This window comes from Hermetia illucens, chromosome 1 (assembly GCF_905115235.1).
Source record: "Hermetia illucens chromosome 1, iHerIll2.2.curated.20191125, whole genome shotgun sequence".
NCBI classification, from domain to species: domain Eukaryota; kingdom Metazoa; phylum Arthropoda; class Insecta; order Diptera; family Stratiomyidae; genus Hermetia; species Hermetia illucens.
Genome location: NC_051849.1, coordinates 138,944,763 through 138,967,316, shown reverse-complemented (window position 1 = coordinate 138,967,316; position 22,554 = coordinate 138,944,763). Strand labels below are relative to the sequence as shown.

The following is a 22,554-nucleotide window of genomic DNA, read 5'->3' as shown; positions in this document are numbered from 1 at the left end:
CATCGAAAGCGTTGATCAATTTATATATCCAAGAAGCACAATTTCTGCTAACGCAGTCACCGAACTAAATGTTGCCCGGAGCATTGACAATGCTAGATCCGCTTTCGCTGCCTTGTCTAAAATCTGGAAATGCAGTTACCTCAACACCAACATCAAGTTGAATTGAGTTGAGGCGACTAAAGTGCGTGACGAACTCCCCATTTCCAAAGATTTGGGACTACAATAAACAACAATTCACATGCTTTGTACTTCCACTTCCAGATTGACATAGACATTCGAATTATTAGTTTATTTTCCAAGAAGCACGAAACTAGTTTCAAGAGTACCTTCTATTGAAAATTAGGACAAAAGGAAAAAAATCGAGAGAAAAATTCTCCGAAGGATGTTTGGCCGACTCGGACGACATTATTGTCGGAAGCAGAAAAATATATAGTATTGAAAAAAGGGACAAAAAGGTACTAAATAGTACTTTTATATGAGCATATTTAAGGCATTTTTAAGATGGTAAAAGGGTAGTATAGGTCCCAGGGCGAAACGTGGATTGGTACCCACGATGGAGCATAAAACCTGGGAAACGCCTGCTGAACCAACACCACAGCTCTAGTACCAAACTCTATCTCCACCTCCACGTGGTGAACGCCGGGAACTCTTTCTTAACGAAAAGCTGCAGACGGAGAAAGATGACGGCGAGTCTCCCGCGCCTAAAAACGGGACAAATTGTACCAACTGGTTCTCTAGGTTAGGGGCTGGGTAAGGCTGACAACCCTAGACGGAAAACAACTTGTTACAAAGCTACAACGGGGCCTCGGACTGGAGGGATTACACAAAGACAAACCCGGCAACCACAAGGGATCAACGATTTGCGCATTTTCTCATGGAACGCGCGCTTCCTGTACAGAGATGAAGCTGCTGAGCTAACCGATACCCTGTCCAAATATAAGGCTGATGTAACAGCGTTACAGGAGATGCGTTGGACAAGGACCGGTATCCTGAAGAAGAGTCGCTACACCATATATTATAGTGGCCATCCAGTAAACCATGTGCTCAGAGTAGGTTTCTTAGTCAGCCAAAAAATGAAACCTGCTGTTATCGGCTTTGAAAACATAAGCGAACGGCTATGCACTCTGCGCTTGCGGGGCAATTTTAGAAACATAAGCCACATTAACGTTCACACCCATACAGAGGAGACTGTAGAGTCGGAGAAGGATACCTTCTACGAGGCAGTAGAACGAACCCTCGAAGCTGTCCCAGATATGATATCAAAATTATACTTAGGGATTTTAACAACCAAGTAGGGAAGGAGCCCGTATTCAGGCGATACTTTGGCTCCCATAGCTTACACCAAAATACAAATGATAACGGACTGCGGATTGTTCAATTAGCAGTGTCACACGAAATGGTTGTTGGAAGTACCTGCTTTGCGCGGAAAGCAGTCAAGCAAAAAAAGTCGGAACAGCTGGTTTGACGATGAATGTAAGCTAGCAACGGAATGAAAGAATGCCGCATACCAAGTAATGTTGCATTCTCAAAGAACGCGGGCATGCGCAGAGACTTATCACGAGCTCCGTCGAGCGGAGAAGCGATTTCTCAGATGGAAAAAGGAAGCCTGGGAGAGCCAACAAGTCTGTGAACTAGAAAAATACAGGCAGCAACCGCACCAGGCGCAGAAGTTTTACTAATAAGTCAGCAGGATGAAGCCTCATACACCTTAATGCTCACCCTGCCGAGGCAAAGAGGGAAATCGAATTTCCGACAGAATGGGCATATGGGAGCGGTGGGTTGAGTACTTTGATGAGTTACTGAACAACCACAACATCGACGAGTTGGAAGTCCCGCCAACGGAAGACAACGGACAAATACTGACACCACCAAGTATAGGAGAAACAGTCCGTGCAATTCATCGGCTAAAAAATCATAAGTCGTCAGGAGCCGATGAAATTGGTTAAATATGGAGTTACACCAAGTGGTTCATCAACTTGTGCTCAAGGTATGGGACATCGAATCAATGCCTGACGATCAGCAACGAGGCATTATCTGCCTCATACATAAAAAGGGAGACATCACACAGTGCAGCAATTATAGAGATATCACGTTGCTGAGTACCATCTATAAGATATTCTCCTCTCTCTTGCTAGGACGGATAGCCCCATACGCCCAGAATATCATTGGCCCATACCAAAGAGGCTTCACTCCAGGCAAATCAGCAACAGGTCAGATTTTCTCTCTGCGGCAAAAATGGAAAAACTGTTGGAATGTGGACATCAGTTACACCATCTATTCATCGACGTTAAAGCCGCCTATGATAGCATAGCCAGGGTAAAACTGTACACGGCCATGAGAGAATTCGGTATCCCGACGAAATTGATAAGACTGACTAGGCTGATCCTGACCAATCTGCGAGGCCAGATAAAAGCAGCAGAATCACTCTCAAGTCATCAACGATCTACGACAAGGGATGTCCTATCATGCATCCTCTTTAACCTGGCCCTCGAGAAAGTGATCAGTGATGCTGAGGTAAATGCAAAAGGTACGATCCTCTTTAAATCCACCCAACTACTGGCCTATGCTGACGATATCGACATCATGGGAAGAACCACCCGAGACGTGCAAACTACCTGCAGATCGAACAGGCGGCGATTACCGCGAGATCTTGGGCTGCACATCAATGAAGGCAAGACAAAGTATATGGTGGCAACGTCAGCACCGAAGACGAACCAACCAACAACATCAAACGGCACTGGTCAAACGGGAAGAATAAAGATAGGAGAATAGACCATTGATAATTTCTCCTATCTAGGATCGAAAATCACAACCGATAACAGCTACAACGATGAAATCCGCGCACGGTTGTTGTCAGCCAACAGAGCCTATTTCAGCTTACAAAAACTGTTTCGCTCGAAACGTCTCACCATAGGGTCAAAGCTCTTACTGTACAAGACAATGATCTTGCCAGTCCTCATGTATTCCTCCGAAATTTGGGTTCTTAGCAAGAAGAATTGCGAACTCCTCGCCGCGTTCGAGAGAAGAATCCTCCGAAGAATTTTTGGCCACCCGCATGAGGATGGACTATTCCGTAGCCTACAGAACGACGAAATCTATGAGCGATATCATGACCGTCAGGTTGTGGATAAAATCCGGCTCAATAGGTTAGGGTGGGCAGGTCACTTAATCCGTATGGATGAGGATGATCCAGCCCGAAAAGTTTATAAGGACAATATCTATGGTAGAAAAAGAAGACGAAGTAGACTCTGCCTAAGGTGGAGCGATGGCGTAGGTCAGGACGCCAGGCAGCTGCTGGCGCAGCAGGATTCGCGGCATTCGAAATTTATTTCGAATGTTGCGAATGCGAGCAAATAGATGGCGCGTCGAACTCTCCACTATTTAGAACTCGCCACGGGTGTGGAGGACTAGCGGTGAGAAGGTGCCGTTGGTTGGGACAGGAAAAGACCGCATGGAGACAAGCGGGTCTGTCCTGTCTTGACCACGGCAAGTGCACACAGCACGATTTCCTTTTTTGAACAAATTGAAGTATTCTTTTAATGTGTAGTGGTTTTATAAAATCAAGTTCAATTAAATTTAGTAACTCGCTAAATTCGGTATATCGTTTTATTTAAACCAAATTGTTTAACAATTGATCCCAACTATAACTAAGCAGACAACGTGAAACTTTGTTCTGCCTAGCATTAACCGTAAAGGTTAATGAAAGATATTTTGGAAACTACGACCAAAGTGGTGAAATTACCAGCGGCGCTCGATACGGAAGTGGAATGTATCTGGCTATCGTGTGATTTTGGGTGGAACAACGATTCACAACTCAGACAGTGTGTTAAACGAAGTGGCGCACGCAACAATCGGTGCAGCCGGAACGTTCAAAGTCGCAGTAATTTTATTCGCCGGACTGAATTGGAATAGGAGTCAGTGCAACGCATCAAAACAAACTTTGACTGCGCGTTTCGTGCACACCAAGTCGAATAAAAGTTGAGATAATAAAAGCTTTTAGAGATATCGAATTGGTGGACCTCGGCGCAAAACCGGGATGTCTAGAGTTCCTTATTAAGCCAGGCCTAGACCGGATACCGGTTGTTGCGCCGTTGATGATGATGATGATGATATTTAAGTCCAAGTAATAAGAAAAGAATTTCATTCTATTGTGTTGTGTTATTTTGTGTAATGTCCATGTATATCGTGTAATGTGATTACCAATATTGTTAGTACACTGCCAAAAATTATTTTGGGGAAAAGTAGGTTGAAGAATGTACAACTAAACACAATTGGAAAGCTATTGGACCACATCGGCGCAAACTCCACGCCCAACTTCCCACAATTCCTTCAAAAAATCATTTCTTAAGGAGATGTGCTGTTTATTGACCTAGAGTTCGAGGAAGTGATGAAGATGTTCAACCAGACTAAGCTTTACCAATTGGGGAGGCATATAGGGTTGACATAGACATTACACAATTACCATTCTTGTGGCGAAAAAGTGTACTTAGATTCGGAAGACCAACGGTTGTTGTGTGCCTAAGGTGCCTTTTGTAACAAATTAAGGCACAACACATTAATCAATTTACTCACTATGGTCGCTTTGAAATCCCAAGTTAAGTGATTCCTCCCTTCCATGCTTGGCAGTTGCATGTATGTCGCTAGTTTTAAACTCCACATTGGCTTACTGATAGACATACTGCTTTCTATTAAACCCAAATAGGTTCTATTTACTGGCGGTCTATCTGAAAACTGAATATCAAAAGTCTAAGATTTTTATAGCACGCTCCTACACAAAGGCTAGTCTTCCTGGTTATTTTCAAAGCTGAGGGGTTTTTTTCTGGCCGGGACTATGAAACTTCGTTATCCAGAATACTCTGCTCTAAAGTTAAACTGTCCGCCCGTGAATTGCGAATGAGGTCGCGTTGTTTTCGAATTGCCTTCTTCCGCAGGGGATCGTTCCAATTTAAGGCCAATTGGCTTATTTTATATCTTTTATGACATGGTGGACTACATTCACCGAAACCGCTACTCTATTTTTGGCTTATTTCAGGAAGTGATGACAGACGGCGTAACGCTCCCAGTTCAATTTTTCAATAATTTGGCCGTCACAAAACGTGATATTGCGAAATATGTATTAACTTTGATTCAATTACTATGGATACGTATTAAAAAGTACCAATTTAACTGAAAAACTACTGAAAAATGAGAAAAAGTACTGAAGTATTTATAATTAAACTTCAAAAACCACTAATTACTTTTAGTAATAAAAAGTCTGCATTGATGGACGATTCCATAGCCTACGTAACGACAAAATTCATTAACACGACATCCGACTTAATAAGTTACGGTGGACGGATCATTATCCATATGGATGAGGATGATCCACCCTTATATATAAGAGCGATATTTATGGTACAGCAGACCAGATGCAGCGAGTTCCTTAATACGACATACCGTTTGTTGATAATGATGAATCTCTAAAATTGTTTATGGCGATGTTTATCAATGTTCATCATTAAAAGGAAGGAAAATCTTGCCATTGTGGGACAACAGTCAAATTTGGCGATCTCTCAATAATGTACAATTTTTTTCCGTGATACAAATGACTATGGAATGAAAGAAATCAACTGCGGGGTATGAGTTCCACGCTTTCGATCAGGCGCATTGCTTCCAGAATCCTTCCCAACTACAGAGAAATCGACTCAAGTCTTATTGCTACCGCCACCGAATCTATGATCTAAAAAATGACAAGACTTTTTTTTAAATCCCTCTAACAAGCAGCTTCAGCACCATTGAATTTCTCTTAATTGGAAAATACGGTCTAAAAAAATATAATTTACGTAAGCGACGAAATACATTTTACTTTCTCCATGACAACTCCAGCTTATTTGTCCTTTTGTGCAGCTTTATGTTGAATAGATGAATGAAAACAGAAGAGGGTTATCTGCTTTTCGAGAGAAAATCCACATATTAATACAAGAAGAATCTTAAAAGAAAAACATCTCCATGTAAAGGGGATGTGTCCGGATGACTCAAGTGGTTAGAGCCCTGAGCTGTCGTAGTGGAATGCCACGGTTCAAATCTCACTGGTGGCAGAGAGATTTGTTGTTGTGGCTGAATGTCAGATACCAGTCGACTCAGCTGTGAATGAGTACAGGGTAATAATCTCGTGCTGTGTACTGTAGTGTACCGTTACGCTCTTGAATGAAGTGCTCTAACACACTTCAAGGCCCTAATCCAATATAGATTGTTGTGCCAACGATTATTATTATATTAAAGGGGATCATTATCAACGCAACGGTCCAAATTGAACCTTGGAATCTAGGATCATTCACAAACACTTATCACGGTTCAAGGACAACGGGCGGCTGGGTTGCAGAACTCTAAGATAATTTACTGTCTGCTTTGTTCAAACCCTCCTCGCTGCGAGGTTTTCCTGTCGGGCACCTGACAGATGCTTTTTTTTTTTTCGTTCGAACAAGAAAAGTGGTACGGACACTAAAAACCTTAGCTCTTCTGGTATTTATTTTCTTTCCAATTCTCCTCTAAATCTAGAGCCACTTGACCAAAGTCTATAACTCGGTGAGAAGATAAAATATGGTCCATTAAAGTCTCCACGTCTCTAATCTAGGGAGCATGAAGAACATCAGGGATAGCGGGAAGAAAAGTATCAGTGCCACAACAGCGGGGTCCGCTGTGGATTTCCTCTGCAGCAGGAGACATTTTACGGCCTCATTTATCGCTTCGATAATAACTATTACCCCTACGCAGAGCATTCCAATGGACCCTTTGTTGACGATGTCGAAAGCTTTTCCGAAATCGATGAAATTTAGGTAGACTGAGAATCTAAGCTCCGCACATTGTTCCACAATGATCCGGAATGTATTAGTGTGATGAATGGGAGAAAACTTAGAGCGGAATCCAGTCTGCTTACTGCTGATCAACTCTCATTCACTGATACGCCACCATGTTTCTGTAATCAATCAGGTCTTGTAAAGTATCTTTGAGACTCGATCAACAACTTCACCCACATTAAAAACAAAGCCACTTTTAATGATGGCCCAGTGCTCATCAAAGCAGGAACGCAAAAATGGCTCATATTAAACCTGGAAACCGACGCTCTGCACTTTTACGAACAAACCGGTCGCGATAAGCAAGCGGGGCTGATGTCAATACTTCCTTTGTTAGGCACATTCAGTGTTGTCCATTTGATTAGATGGTCTTTGCCGCAAAGTTTAGACTCAACTGACTTTATGGCGGCGATCGAAGGGTACTGTAGGACCCAAGGCGAAACGTGGATTGGTATCCTCCATGGAGCATAAAACCTGAGAAACGCCTGCTGAACCAATACCAACAACCGGGCAAATTGTACCAACTGGTTCTTCAGGTTGGGGGTTGGGTAGAGCTGACAACCCTACACGGAGAACCGATGTTACCAAGCCACAGAAGAAGCCTCAGACACGATGGAATTCAAAACAACGAATCCAGCAACGACAATGGAATAACGATTTTGCGCATTTTCTCATGGAACTTGCGCTCCCTGTGCCGACTAAATGCTACTGAGCCGATATCCTGGCGAAATATAAGGCTGATGTAACAGCGTTGCCAAAACCGGCCCCTGTTTTCTGGAGAAAAGACACTGCACTATATATTATAGCGGACATCCAGTGCTGGGAGTAGGTTTCTTAGTTAGCCAAGAAATCAAACCTGCTGTTATAGGCTTTGAAAATATAGGCGAAAGGCTATGCAATCCGCGTCTGCGAGGCAAATTTAGAAATATAAAGCTCATAAACGTTCACGCCCCTGCAGAGTAGACTGTAGAGTCGAAGAAAGATACCTTTTACGAGGCAGTTAAGCAGACCCCTGTCCCAAGTATGATATCAAGTAGGGATGCAGCTCGTATTCAGGCGATACGTTGGCTCCCATAGCTTACATAGGGATACCCATGATAACGGACTGCGGATTATTCAGTTACCAGTATCACACAAAACGGTTGTTGGAAGTACCTAGTTTGCGCGGAAAGCGCCTGGGCCTCTCCAAACAGGACCACTTTCAACTAAATCGACCACGTGCTGCTTGAACCCCACCTCCCAGCCTTGACGAATGTCAGAACATACAAGGGGACCAATATAGATTCGGATCGCTATCTCATTGGCATAGTGCGCCCGGCTTGAATTACAACACTGCCTACAATCCCCTCTGACAACCTGGTGAGATTTAATACTGAAGCCATTCACAACACAGCCCTCCATAACACCTATAAGTGGGAAATAGACGCAGCTAAAAGAAGTCCTTGAGATGAAGCATCAACAAATGATCTTCACAATCACCTGAAGAGCGTTATGAACTATAGGGCCACAAACATACTTGGCCCCAGCCGCAAAAGGAGCCGGAGCGGTTGGTTCGACGATGAACTGAAGAATGCTGCATACCGAGAGAGTTGACGACAACTGAAGTCGATAGACAAATGCTGTCACCACCAAACATAGAAGAAGCAGTTCGTGCAATCCACGTACATAAAAACCATAAGTCGCCAGGAGCAGATGGAATTACAGCCGATTTAGTTTAATATGGAGGCAACCAACTACAGCAGGTATGGGACAGCGAAGCAATGCTTGACTGGCATTATCTGTTCCATACATAAAAAGGGGGTATCACGCAGTGCAGCAATTATAGAGGTATAAGAGGCAATTATAGAGGTATAAGATATTCTCCGTTATCTTGCTAAGTCGGATAGCCCCATACGCCCAGAACATCATTGGCCCATACCAAAGAGGCTTCACTCCAAGCAAATCAGCAATAGATCAGATTTTCTCTCTGCGGCAAGAATGGAAAAACTGTTGGAATATGGACATAAGTTGCACCATCTTTTCATCGTCTTTAAAGCCGCCTATGACAGTATAGTCAAGGTAAAACTTTACACGGCCATGAGAGAATTCGGTATCTCGACAAACTTAATAAGACTGACTAGGCTGACCCTGACCAATGTACGAGGCCAGATAACAGCAGTAGGATCACTTTCGAGACCATTCGACATCAACAACAGTCTAAGACAAGGGGATGCCCTATCATAATAATAATCGTTGGCGCAACAATCCATGTTGAATCAGGGCCTTGAAGTGTGTTAGAGCACTTCATTCAAGACTATAACGGTACACTAGGAGGCAATGTGGTCAGCATTGCCCTATCATGCGTCCTCTTTAACATGGCCCTGGAGAAAGTGATTCACGATGCAGACGTAAATACGAGAGGCATCACGCTCTTCAAGTACCCCCAACTACTGGCCTACGCTAACGATATTGACATTATGGGAAGAACATCCGGAGATGTACAGTTTTCCTTCATAAGGTTCTTGACTGCCAACAGAGCCTATTTCAGTTTACAAAAACTATTTCGCTCGAAACTTCTCACCATAAGGTCAAAACTTTAACTGTACAAAACAATGATCATGCTAGTCCTTATGTATTCCTTGAGGATCTGGGTTCTTAGCAAAAAAAGATTGGCCGCGTTCGAGAGAAGAATCCCCTGAAGAATGTTTGGCCCCCTACATGAGGATGGACCATTTCATGGCCTACATAACGACGAAATCTAACACAACAGGTTGCGGTGGGCGGGTTACTTAATCCGTGTGGATGAGGATGATTCGACCCGAAAAGTCTATAAGGCGCTGTGGTGGGACGGCGAAAGTTGTAAAAGTCTGCAAACTTTCCACCGTTGTTACTCAGGCCACCGAGGTCATGCGCTCCTATCACATATTCGAGCAAAGTGTGTCAGAGCTGTCCTACACATTCAGATCATCTATCATCAACAAAATATCGTCTTTAAAAAGCGTCGCCTGAACTCAGTGCTCTTCAGAGCCCCAGCATCTCAGTTCGCTTAACGCAGAATATCCAGCCTATATCGCTGGAATCCTCGCTTAAGTTGGACAGAGCGAGTGTTCTAGATGCCCTCGATAATGTTGCCGAGAAAAGTGGGCAAATTTTAAGAAAATAATTAAAAATCGTTTTCGATAACTGAAAGTCGTTGCCGTTAAGTTAGTCCCCATCCGAGGCATGTTTGATCGTCTACCAATTTCTATCCCTTTTAATCGGCTTGTACATCTCCGGGGGAGAGGATTTTCATTCTTCTTGGATGTCGGCGTGATCTGAGCATATCTTCTGCTCATAGGGAAGTGGACTTCAGCAAGCAATGATTGAATAATGTGAAGAGTGCAATAGTACAATCTTAAGGATTATTGAAGGCATTTTGTTAAGTTTGGTACACTTTTAGTTTTTGCTCTGTTTGATGGACTTTGCGACAGTTTTGGACTTGACGGGGTAGGGGGCAAATCCTGCTCGCCTTGAGTGTTTGTTCGTACTCGTGCTGTCTCGTTGCTCTATGGTTATCAGTTGCACAGCATCAAATGTGATGATTTTAAAAGTGAAGCTCAATCTCATTGATCACTTTATTCGAATGGACGAGGAAGACCCTAATTGGAAAATCCATAAGTGCATCGATAAAACGATGACGTATGCCAAAACATGAGGCGAGGCAATTAAATGTTGCAGACTCTCCTGCAACATTTAATTGCAGCAGATCCAGTTCAGACGCTGGTTGTCACGCAATTGGTGATGACGAAGGTATGAATTATTAAAGATCTACGATTTCTTATCTGCTTCAAACATATACAGTCTATAACCTAAACTTTTTTAGTTATCTTCGATGCAACGTCTGTTTTCCAAGTTGGTTAACAGATGCCATCAAATATTTAAGCTGTTTGGAGACCAACCAAGTCAACCAGTTTTTGCTTCATCCTCCTCACGTAGAAACTAGATAATTTAATTAACATATTAACAAAGAGAAATTTCAAAATCTCCAGCCCCATTTGTGTTGATTCTAAATATGCGTATGAGTATATAAAGAGCCTGTGTTATGCAGCAGCAACAAAGCCATCAAATTATAAATCCAGCGAACTATAGAAACTTCGACGCGTCTGAAACATGACCAACTTGGAAACCCTTTCCAACAGACCAAAAAGAATTACGCATTATTTTGAATCAATTTAGTTAAATTAAATTGCCGCTGTTCGGCCATTTTCTAGACTAATTTTATTCTAGCTGTGCATTGCAATTTGCGCATTATAAATTATGGAGTTTTCTTATCAACGCAACTAGCCCGCACTGAAATATTCATGATAAGTATGAGAAATTGAACTCGCAACGGTTAAAACAAATCAACCGCGAATCTAATTAGAAAGATTCTCTCTTGTGATATCGAGAGCATATCGAGTCGTGGACGGTAGTTCTGTTACATAACTTATTCACTTGACTATCAACTCATTATTCCGAATACATGCGAACGTGATATCATGGAATATTTTTAAACAGAATTCAAGCGAGCAGCATTGTCCGATTACTTGATAATAAAATTCAACATCCGGCGCATGATAAAAGTACATTTTGGCCGACACTCTGTTAGGCTGTTTTACAAATTGACTGACAACGAGGCTATTATGAAAGTGGGAGAGTCACCATACCCTATCGGGCCACTAATATAGATATCGAATCGATTTCCAGGAAGATTTTTTGATAAGAAACATTGAATCCCCCGTGTTCAAGGTTTTGATTGTACCACAACAATGCTTTGGTTCTTGTAAATATTGGCAGAATATTGCATGCTTCAGGATACAGTTGCTATTCAAGTGTCTCCAAACTCTTGCCATGGAGATGTTCCACATTTGTCCATATTATTTGTCTGTCCACATGTCTTGTTTCATTTTCTTCGCACACTGAATATGTTCAATAAATTGCATTGAGTTGATTTATAGGATATGATAAGCGAGAAATACCTGAAAAAGGATTCCAGTGATGACGACCCGGAACTGCAGCAGAAGATAATACGTAGTAGGGTCGAATGTAGATAAGTTGATAAAGGCCAAGTTGTTGTAGAGACAGTACAGGAACGCCGGTACGAAATACAGCATCAAGATATTAGAATTCTTCTGCACGTTAGATATCAAAGATCGAAAATTGTTTCTGAAAATAAAAATATAAAAAAAAAATATTTTTTATTCTTAAGGGTAAATGAGGGTGACGATCACTATTTCGTCAGATTAAGATATCGATAGCAAGCAATATGGATAACAAGTTCACTCCGGATGTCAGATTTGATATCGCAAAAGCTCGAAAGAAAAAATAGCCTTCAAATACATTGGAACGTTTGAGTAACACATACTCCTGAGAAAGAATACAACATCAGATAACTCAAAAATGTCAAGCGATGACGGCTTTACGGTTTCTTACCAGGGCAGAGGCAAATCGTCAGACGCTGCTTCACCTTTGCCCTGGGAGCAGCGTGACCGTAGCGGCTCGCAGATGTTGAGTGCTCCTTTATATAATTCGTAGAACACGACATGACTACGAATGGACCAGGAAAGAGGGAGTAAGTTGCTCCCCATTTGATCCGGTCCAGCATTAAGTTGATGCGGACTTAGGACCCCATCATTCTCAAAAAAAATATTATCAGATAACTCGAAAACCGGAAGCTACTATAACTTTGACAATACTAGTGGGATTTTCACCAAAACCGGGACAAAATTTCCACTCAATTTAACAAAAATGTAGTAATATACTGTTACTAACTTTACTTGAGCAGATATTGATATACAGTGTGCCAAAAGTAGCTGCTGAGGTGAAGAAAGAAATAGGGGAAATCGTATCGGTTGAAACTGTACGGAATGTTCTTCGTGAGGCTAGATATCACGCGCATACAGTTCGCAGGAAACCGTACACCGGCAAAACAAGCAGAATTGGCTTGAGTTCGCAAAAATGTGCAGGAATCATCCCATGGACTTTTGGGAAAAAGTCCTCTTCACAATAAAAAAGTAAAAATATGGAGGAAGCAAGCCGAGTTGGGTCTAAGGGTTACAAAGAGCAACTCATTATCGATTCGGTAGTTGTAGGACAAGCAACTAGAGGCCAAAGAAACCTCTTTAGTTGCTATATCGATTATGTCAAGGCTTTCGATAGCGTTCCGCATACCTGGCTAATCGATATCCTACATCTGTATCGCATTGGTCCGAAACTAATAAAGTTTTTGGCGACAGCCATGGAATGGTGGGATACCACCTTATCAGTGCGAACATCTGAGGGTGCTAATACCTCAGAGCCCATCCACATACAGAGGGGCATCTTCGAGGGGGATGCATTGAGTTCCCATTGATTGAAGCTAGAGGGCATGGTTTTGCAATAAAGTATGGCCTACATACTAAATGCGAACTGACACACTTGATGTATTGGATGACATCAAACTGTATGCTGGTACTGACGACCATCTTAAAAGTCTGTTGCGAATATTAGAAATGTTCAGCTGTGATATTCGAATGAAGTATGGATTAGACAAGTGTCGAATCCAAGCCATTCGCAAAGGTCATCACGAGCCGCATGCCGGACATAGCATTGGTGACCTCCACGTCCAAGCTATGACGGAGACAGACTTCTACAAGTACCCAGGAACTCTGCAAGGAACCCATGCTCGAGTTGGTGATCTGAAGGATGCTTTGCTGTCCAAATTTCTGCGACGTGTAAGGCTGGTGCTGAAATCGCATCTCTCGGGGAAGAATAAAATAAGCGCGTTGAATGTATTCGCTATCCTTTCCCTGGCTTATGCATTCGGAATATTGCCGTGGACGAAGGCCGATACAGACAACTATGTATAAATTCCGAATGCATCATCCAAAGTCTGCCGTGGAGCGGATGAACCTGCCTCGTGACATCGGAGGTAGGGGCGTGGTTGACGTGGCGGCACAACATCATCGCCAAATCGACTCGCAGCGCCTTTATTTTTACAGAAAGGAGAAAGCAAGTCAACCCTTGCAAGCGGCTGTCTTTAAGGCAGACTGTGGGCCGATTCCACTTAACTTGAAGAATCGATCTTTCAGTCCACTGAGTGGGGTGAAGTTGGACCAAGAGCGGATCGATGAATGGAAGTCGAAGGCAATGCACGGTAAACACGTGAATTGTCTTTGACAGCCATTTGTCGATTTGCATTTGTTGAACAGATGGCTATGGGCTGGGGAGCTCTTTGCTGAGACGGATGGGTTCATGTGTGCCATTCAGAACGGCATGGTCGCCACCCGAGCTTATAAAATGCTCATCATGAAAGAACGGGTGGAGAACGACCAGTGTAGAATGTGTGGTTCGGCGTTAGAGACATTGGACCATCTCATTTCTGGCTGTACTGTTATGGCATCGATGCCATACATCACCAGGCATAATGATGTATTTAAGGTTATCCATCAAAACCTTGCATACAACAATGGGCTGATCACGGGAACATGTCCGGTTTACCGATATGAGTCGCAAACAATACTTGATAGTTCTGCTTATAGCATGTTTTGGGACCGGCAAGTTCTGACTGCCGATCTGATCGCCATATTCCACATAATAAGCCTGGCGTACTGTTAGTTGAGAAGACGGGTCGCTCTGCGGATATAATTGATTTTGCTATCCCCCATAACAGCATCATCGAACGGAAATACGTGGAGAAGAAGGTGAACTATGAGTCGATAAATCAAAGAAATTTGGAGTCTCGAGCGAGTGGTTGTAGTTCCCATAATATTGTCAGCTACAGGTATTGTACCTAAATCCCTCACGGCTTCCCTTGATGTCCTGAGACTTTCACACAGTCGAGTTGAAACCATGCAGAAGTACACCATTCTGCATACGTGCTCGATGTTGCGGGAGGTTCTCGACGAATTCTCCCGTTAACCTACCACCACCAACAGCGCGCCTTTAATTTTTAAGTAGGTAGGATCGTCCGAGCCTAAATGCTTGGCACTTAGTGCTAGTATTAGGTAACATCCGGCATCTGTCGGATGTACTGATGAAGGGAGTAAGTTGCTCCCGAAATATATATATACATAATAAAATAAAATTGTAGTTTGGAGTAAGCTACTGGTCTATCAATTTTATTTAAAGGGTTATCAGTATATAAGGTATTTCAGAACCTAGGCACCATATAGTGGAAGCCTCTTGATTTTTTTCAGATTTTTCGATTAGGCAGTTTGGTGTCAATCGCTGCTACAGTCTCCGAGAAAAATGCGTGTGACGGACAGACAGACAGACAGTAAACCGATTTTAATAAGGTTGTGTTTTACACAAAACCTTAAAAATTAGCCCTTCCATCCCAGACCAACCCGTTCCCAGTATCCCAACCACGTGTCATAAGAACACCCTCATTCACTCGACCGTCCCACAGTGGAATCTAATTAAGTCAGAAAAACCTAAAACTTTTACGGGTCAAGCAGGGACAGTTATTTTGATAAGCCAAATACGTACAACGAACAAGTGGCAATTAATGAGTTATTATCGACCGTGAAAGCGGAGATATTTTTCATTTAATTCCGCGCAACCTAGCTTCCACGATTATTTAGTGTATATTCAGATTAGTGTATATTCAAAGATTTTAATGCTTTAAAGGGAAAATCCAGTTGGGTACCGTTTCTTGACGTTAGTTTTGTAGGGACCTAATTTGTTACTTTTCAGTTCTAGTGTAAATGTAATTACTAAAAACTACCGCAGACTACCGCTCTAATCTTTATGTTAAAAGTATAAAATAATATGCCAATTCACATATTAAAAAGGAAATCTTTAATATGTACTGATGCGGATGTAAGGTTCGTGCTAACAACTCAGGTCGGTATATCGTAGACAACTTCTCGAGCTGTGACACAAATGTAAAGATATGGGTTCGATTCTGTGATATTTATTCGAATTATTTTCACTGCAGAATGCGTTAGAGGATTCGGCAAAGGATCTGCAGCAAAAATTAGAGATCATCAACCGATTTTTGTCTCTCAACATTACACATGTGAATTGGTTCAGTTGAATGTTCTTTGTATAACAAATACAGGTTCCCAATTAAACAAGTCGGAAACCGGAAGCTCAACGCTTCAGATATGACAGATTTTGTGTAATATAGCATATGGAAGATGACGATTCCATTTGTGCTCAATTAATTCGACTTAGTATATTCGAATCTAATTCGTCAGAGTATTCGATAGTGACTTCCTATGTTATTTTTATATGATTCCCTTCAAATTTTCAAATATAACGGCTTATATTTGTTTTACGATTCCACAATGTAACTCTTGGTCAGATTTTCCAGTAAAATTAAATAGTATATTAATGTGTATACTATTACTAGCTTTCTTTGAACAGCGCTGGTTTAAGATTCATTTGAAGGTCTGAATTTTACATGGAGGGATGTTAGCAATTTTTCCAGGTTTTTCGGTTGACATGCGTGAGAGAATTACCCTTCTATTACTTCAAGTTTGTACTTTTTTGCCCTTCAAGTAGGCGACTTTGCTAACGATATCAAATCTGAAACCGTATAGTAAAGCACTTACAACACTTACACAATACTAGTCTCCAGGAAAGATTCCATCCTACCTATGCCCTCAAATTCCTTCCGGCTTTGCATAAATCGTGTCCATCTATTATCCTAACCAACATTTTGACCTTTCTTCCTTTGAATCCTTCTGTGCAGATCAGCATCAATGAACTCATGTCGACACGCATTTTCAACCTTAGTAACTTCATCTACGGAGCCGCCAGAGCGGCATTTTTGTTGTCTTTCAGGAAGTGAGATATGAAAACCTTAGTGGAGCTTCTTACGAGACACTGCTCTTTAAAAAACCAAATGGAAAAAACGGGGTGGTGGTTTCGGCTGTATTCAGCTAATGTGAGGAGGAGGAACAGACCGCCCTGCACTTCACATGCTGCTGCCCGCCCTCCTTAGAACTGAGACGAAGATACGACAAGGTTTTTTCAAAGAAGAGTCTGCACACTCTCTGTCTCTGGAGAATGCTCTCAGATTCGCAGGAGCCTGCGAACACCTTAGATCCCCATGCAAAAGGGGGATTTAAATTTGTTTAACAGAATATAACCATGTGGGCTACCAAATAAAAGATCTCTGTTAGTACTCTCCAGTCTCAATTTTCCCATTAATTGTAAAGGCGTACGGAGGGAGTACGGAGTCGAAATCATTTCTTTCACCGACTGATTTTCAGAAACTACCCCCAACCAAATATGAAAAAAATCACGAGGGTGTCCAGGCCTCAAAATATCCTCCATACCGGCACCTACTCAAATAAATTTAATAACACTGAATGACAATATCTTACCGACGTAAGTAGTCTGACATGCTAAATGCATAAAGAGTACGAGCTACGTACAAATGATTTGAGTGCATTTGCACTTGCACAAGCAATACACAAAACCTTACTTACCTGAAGCCTCAAGCTTCCATTTTTCGACATTCGCTTTTTATCGCGGATATTTTTTAAACCATTCAATATCTTGCAATATGTCAACATTGTTTATACCCACGTAAGAAATATATATATTTCAGGTAATGTCCTCCGCTCAGAAATTCAACGGGATGATTTCAGCGAGTTTGATTACGATGGAGTCGAAAACTTAGCGAGCTTCATTTGCCATAAAATGAAGACCTTACATTCGGAAATTTCAGCGGTCAAAACTGCAACAACCGGGCTAACATGGGTGAACCATCTTTCCGAGGGAGGATTATCTAAGCCCACTAAGGCTTTCATAGAAACCATCCAAAAGTTAGAGGTAATTTTTAAAAAGGTTAATCCTAACAATTCCCTATTTGCATCAACTTCTAGATTTGAGTCAGGACATCGATTGCAGCATTAGAATTAAAAAAAAATATTTTTTTAAGTCTAGAATGTAGGAATAAAAGTTTTTGTATATCTCTTTTATAAAGAAATTTGAGTGTGCATTTGTCCCATTAGTACGTAACACGTAATATATGGGTGATATTGATATTCAAAGTCTTGAATTTGCAAAGAAGTGGCAATTTTGATATATTATAACTTTGCTAGTAACAGTGCGATTTCCACCAAACTTGGTAGGATCATGCCCTATATTATAGCCTTTATTTGAACAGATATCGATATGGAGGATATTTCGGAGCCTAGCACCATATAGTGGCAGCCTCTTGATTTTTTCAGATTTTTCGGTTGGGTAGTTTCTGAGAACGGTCCCGTTAAATAAATGATCACTTTCGACCCTCCGCACTCCACACCTTTGTAACAAATACTAAAAGTAAGATCAGCTTCGGAAAGTACTAATCGAGGACTTTCATTTGATACCCCACGTGATTATATTTAGTAAAAAAAATGTACACCTCCCTTTTGCATGCAAATTCGACCCCTTTAAATTCGACGTAAAAGTATGCAACTCACTGTATGCGTGAGCGTTCACAGTTCCCACCTTTCCACCAAATTTGATATCAATTGCTATAACCGTCTCCGAGAAAAATTCGTGTGACAGACAGACTGACAGTAAACCGATTTGAATAAGGTTTTGTTTTACACAAAGCCTTAAAAATGAGAGAAATTAATAGTAAACATTAGACACCGAGATAAATGCTTTTTCACTTCGTATCTTGTTTATTAACTGTGTTATCTCGTAAAGTTCAATTAATTAGTTTAAATACCCCCGCATTTACTATAAACTTAGATTTGACATTCAACGGCTAATTTAAGGTTTTTTTATGATGTCATGCACAGAACGACGACCGAAGTGTTGCAATCTGGTCTTTGATTCATGGGTCGTAGCACCCCGGACTACCTCTGGGTCAAAAGAAAACGCCCAATAAAACCTGCGTAGCGTCGGTCGATACCGTGCCATATACAGGAAGACACGCTAACGACGTTACTCGCTGACAAGCGTAAAGGAGTCTCCTGCTCTTCACCGTCATCACAACATACAACAGAATGGACCCGTACGTAGAATATGCAAGGAAAAGTCCCACATGTATGGATCCAGCAGCAACATGCATACCAATTTGGTTAAACGTGTCATGAGCTCGGTCAGATGCGGGCATAAACGCATGCGTTTCGCGATTGTGACTCCCAAGTATGTTACTTTCCGCCGGTATTTCGAATTCACCATTTTCTACTTTAGTAGAGACGGACGACGTATGTTGCTTTTCAGTGGCATCGCAACAGTTTTTTTCCATTCAGACCGCGACATCGAATTTAAGAGACCATACGTTTGCAATGCGCATGCATTCAGGTCAAGTTGGCTGTTTTCCTCAACAAGAATAAGGAGATCGTCCGCGTAAACAGCGCCTTCAGTCGCCGAATTAAACTCATCTGACCAGCGCAATAGAGCATACGGCGCTTCCCAGGATTTCGCACGGTATCGATTCGGTTCGTGCGCATCACACCCGTCATCACTGGCAGTTATCAATAGTCTTCAAACCCTTAAATTCATTGATCCGACCGGCTATCTGCGTAGCACTCAATAAAAAGGTCTTTTTGGTGGCAGCGAAACATCATCAACGGCGTAACAAGCGGCGTCCGATCTAGGCCTGCCTTAGTGAGGAACTCAAAACATCCCGATTTTGCGCGGAGATCGGTTGATAACGTTTGTGGGGGTAATATTTTTAAACTTATTTTGTATGGAGAACATTTCAATAATATTTTGAAAAAATTAAGAAGAATCGAGGCAAAACTAAAAAAGATACAGCGGTTTAGGCAATCAAAATTGTTTACTATATTCTCATACATGACTCAGCGCGGACTCCTGGTTCGAATAGCAAAAAACTGCAGCTGCTAACGCATTGGATTCGTGCAAACACACATACAGTGCTCTTCCTCGGTCAAGTATCTATGAAGATCTGAGCAAAGATGCCCTAATGGAGAGATTATTATTTGAAAAACCTCACCAAAGCACTTGAATGGAACCTCTGTCGTCGTTGTGATTGCAGCTTATGTGTCAGCCTGTGTCTTCAATGAAGGTTTGTTCCTCTTTTTCATTATGTAAGGCATGCAAATCAGCAGTGGGTCAAGTACCCATGAATGGGCCCGATAAGCTGAGCGGAGCCCCTACTGAGAAACAGACTAAAGAAGGCAGGATTCGTTGTAGACAGGAGCAAAACTGTGCTTTAAATATCATAAATGGCGGCAACATCCGTTATGGACCTATCGATGATTCAGTGTGAGCTAAGCCGACAAAACTCGCTTCTGAAAGTTTTATTTAGTGTTCAAAACTTTGAAGCGTCCCAAGTCTCAGAACTCACCTTTTCAAAGCCGGTGCCATTCATAACTCCGAAATTACTGCACCGATCCGTTTGCAATTTTGAACACTATTTCTGTACATAATTTGCGAGATAACGTTGGGGAGTTTTTTTTAAATTTATTAATATTTTTTATTTTGCAATAAGTTTGCCGATTTTTTTCCCCAAAAATCGCGTTCCTCACTTCAAAGTGTCCCCAAAACGTGAAAAAATAAAAATTCGAAAAATCCTCCCAGCGTTACCTGGGGAAAGCGATTGTCTAAAGAAAAAACTTTGACTTTTTGATGCCCGCTTCCTCACCTCTCGCATTAATATCAGCATCACGGATAGGGCCAAGTTAAAGAGGACGCATAAAAGCGCATCACTTTGTCTTATACCGTTTTTGATGTTAAATGGTCTCGAGAGTGATCCTACTCCTTTTATTTGGCCTCACACATTGGTCAGGGTCAGCCTAGCCAGCCTTATCAATTTCGTCGGGATATCGAATTCTCTCATGGCTGCGTACAGCTTTACCCTGGCTATACTATCGGCCTTGAAGTCGATGAAAACATGGTGCAACTGATGGCCATATTCCAAGAGTTTTTCCATTGCTTGAAAGAGATAAGAATGAAAATCTGATCTGATCTGATTTGTCTGTAGTGAAGCCTCTTTGGTATGAACCAAAGATGCTGCGAGCATAGATTGCGCAGACTGTTTCTTCTATGTTTGGTAGTACCAGCATTTGCATGTCGTTTTCAGTGGGCGGGACCTCCAACTCACCGATACTTTGGTTGTTAAACAGTTAATTAAAGTACTCAACCCATCGCTCCAATATGGAAATCAAATTTCTGTATTTGTCTCGACAGGATGAACATCTAGGTGTGTAAGGTTTCGTCCTGTTGAGTTGTTGCTCCCTACACTTCTCGAGTTCACAGACTTGTTGGTTCTCCTAGGCTTCCTGTTTCCGTCTGCGAAGTCGCTTCTCCACTCGGCGGAATTCATCACATGTCTGTGGCCGTATCAATGATAACGTTCTTCAGGTGGTTGTGGAGACAATTTGTTGATGCTTCATCTCCAGGGCCTCTGTTAGCTGACAGTGCTTATCGATATTCATTCAATGAAACTGCCGTCTCATCAGCAAGAAGGTCTCCAACCGTCGACTGTCAGAGGATCACGCAAGCGGTCGATTTTGAACTTGGGAGTCGCAGCTCTCCAACTTTGCGAGAAGTTGCGAACGCAACATGCAAAGAGATGATAAGCGGTGAGGTAGTGATGTCAGCCCCTCTCTTAGGTTTATGAAAACTATATAATATTTCTGTTGAGCAGCTTTGCACGACCTGTTTGATTACTACTTCATCGCCACTTTTTCAGAGGATGTGGTCCCATATAAAATTGTTTGATTCGAGGATACAAAATCATAAAAAGCCTACGTTCTTAACATCGATATTCAGATTTTTATGGACTCGAAAAGTGAAGTTCACCTAGACCATTTCTTGTTGCATTCCCCTTGAAATCGCTTAGCTATTTTAATCCCCCCTTCCAGAGGGGTAACTTGAGACACTGAAGACTCTCCTATTTCGCATTGATGCTTGGGACGTTGAGCCGCCATGGATCCCACTAGTGCATAATGATGACCCAAAACAACCAACACTGACTATCCGAATAATTCTCAAAAAGCGCGTGCAATTAGATACTAACACAAATATCTCTAACGCCCTGGCTTTATGTGTGGCTCAAGCCTTGAAGCGTTGAAGCAAGACAGTCAATTAAGCTAGAAAACAAGTATCAAAAAGATTGCAATCAATCGCACAATAAAAACACCGCAATCCGTAATTGCGGTGCATAGATAAACAATTTTGCTGTTACCAGGTGTAGAGTAAATTTACAGCACAATTTGAGAAACCAGCCGAAGTGCCTCTGTATTCTAGGAAAGCATTTAACACGAAAATCTTTCCCTTTCGTTTTTTAACCCTATAGTACTGGCGAGCTTAATAACCCGGCGTTCATAAGAAATCCTATTTGCTGCTGTGAAATGTATCACATTTACATAATGAAAACGAGAAACGTTTAGGTATAGTGAACACAGTGAGCTAGAATAGCGTCTCATTAACTCCCTTTGCTTGGGTTCAGAAATCAGCTATCGTTGATTGTGTTGTTATTATGCTACATTTTATCGTCGCAACGAATGCATGGAATGCTGATTACTTCTTATCTAGCATAAGCGCTAACCCAACTTTGTAAAGAATTCTCACAGTTCAAACTACGTGGAAATGTCTAGCTCTCCGGCTAGGAATTTACAACAAGTTTTGGACGCCCGTCATTCATTTCAAATGGAACTTTATGTGACAGCAATACTTACTCTCGACAGTACAGGCACGAGGACACTATCAGTTTCAACACCTCCGTGAGGAGAACCACCGTGACCGTGTTGTAGCTGTACTTGTTGTTCGATTCCTGAGACGCCGTGACCAAGATGCCTGCAAGGGAAGAGGTCGTTTAGTC

The 22,554-nt window shown here is 41.9% G+C and overlaps 1 protein-coding gene across 1 annotated transcript in view; it reads right to left on the bottom strand.

Moving 5' to 3' along the window:
• The window catches only part of LOC119648185 (UDP-galactose transporter senju), a 38,256-nt gene that overhangs the window by 15,120 nt on the left and 582 nt on the right, over positions 1–22,554 (bottom strand). Inside the window, exons 2-3 of the mRNA XM_038049776.1 lie at positions 22,412–22,529; positions 11,810–11,996 (exon numbers count right to left, since the gene is read on the bottom strand). Of these exons, the coding sequence (XP_037905704.1) occupies positions 11,810–11,996; positions 22,412–22,529 (305 nt within the window). The remainder of the gene's footprint in view (positions 1–11,809; positions 11,997–22,411; positions 22,530–22,554) is intronic.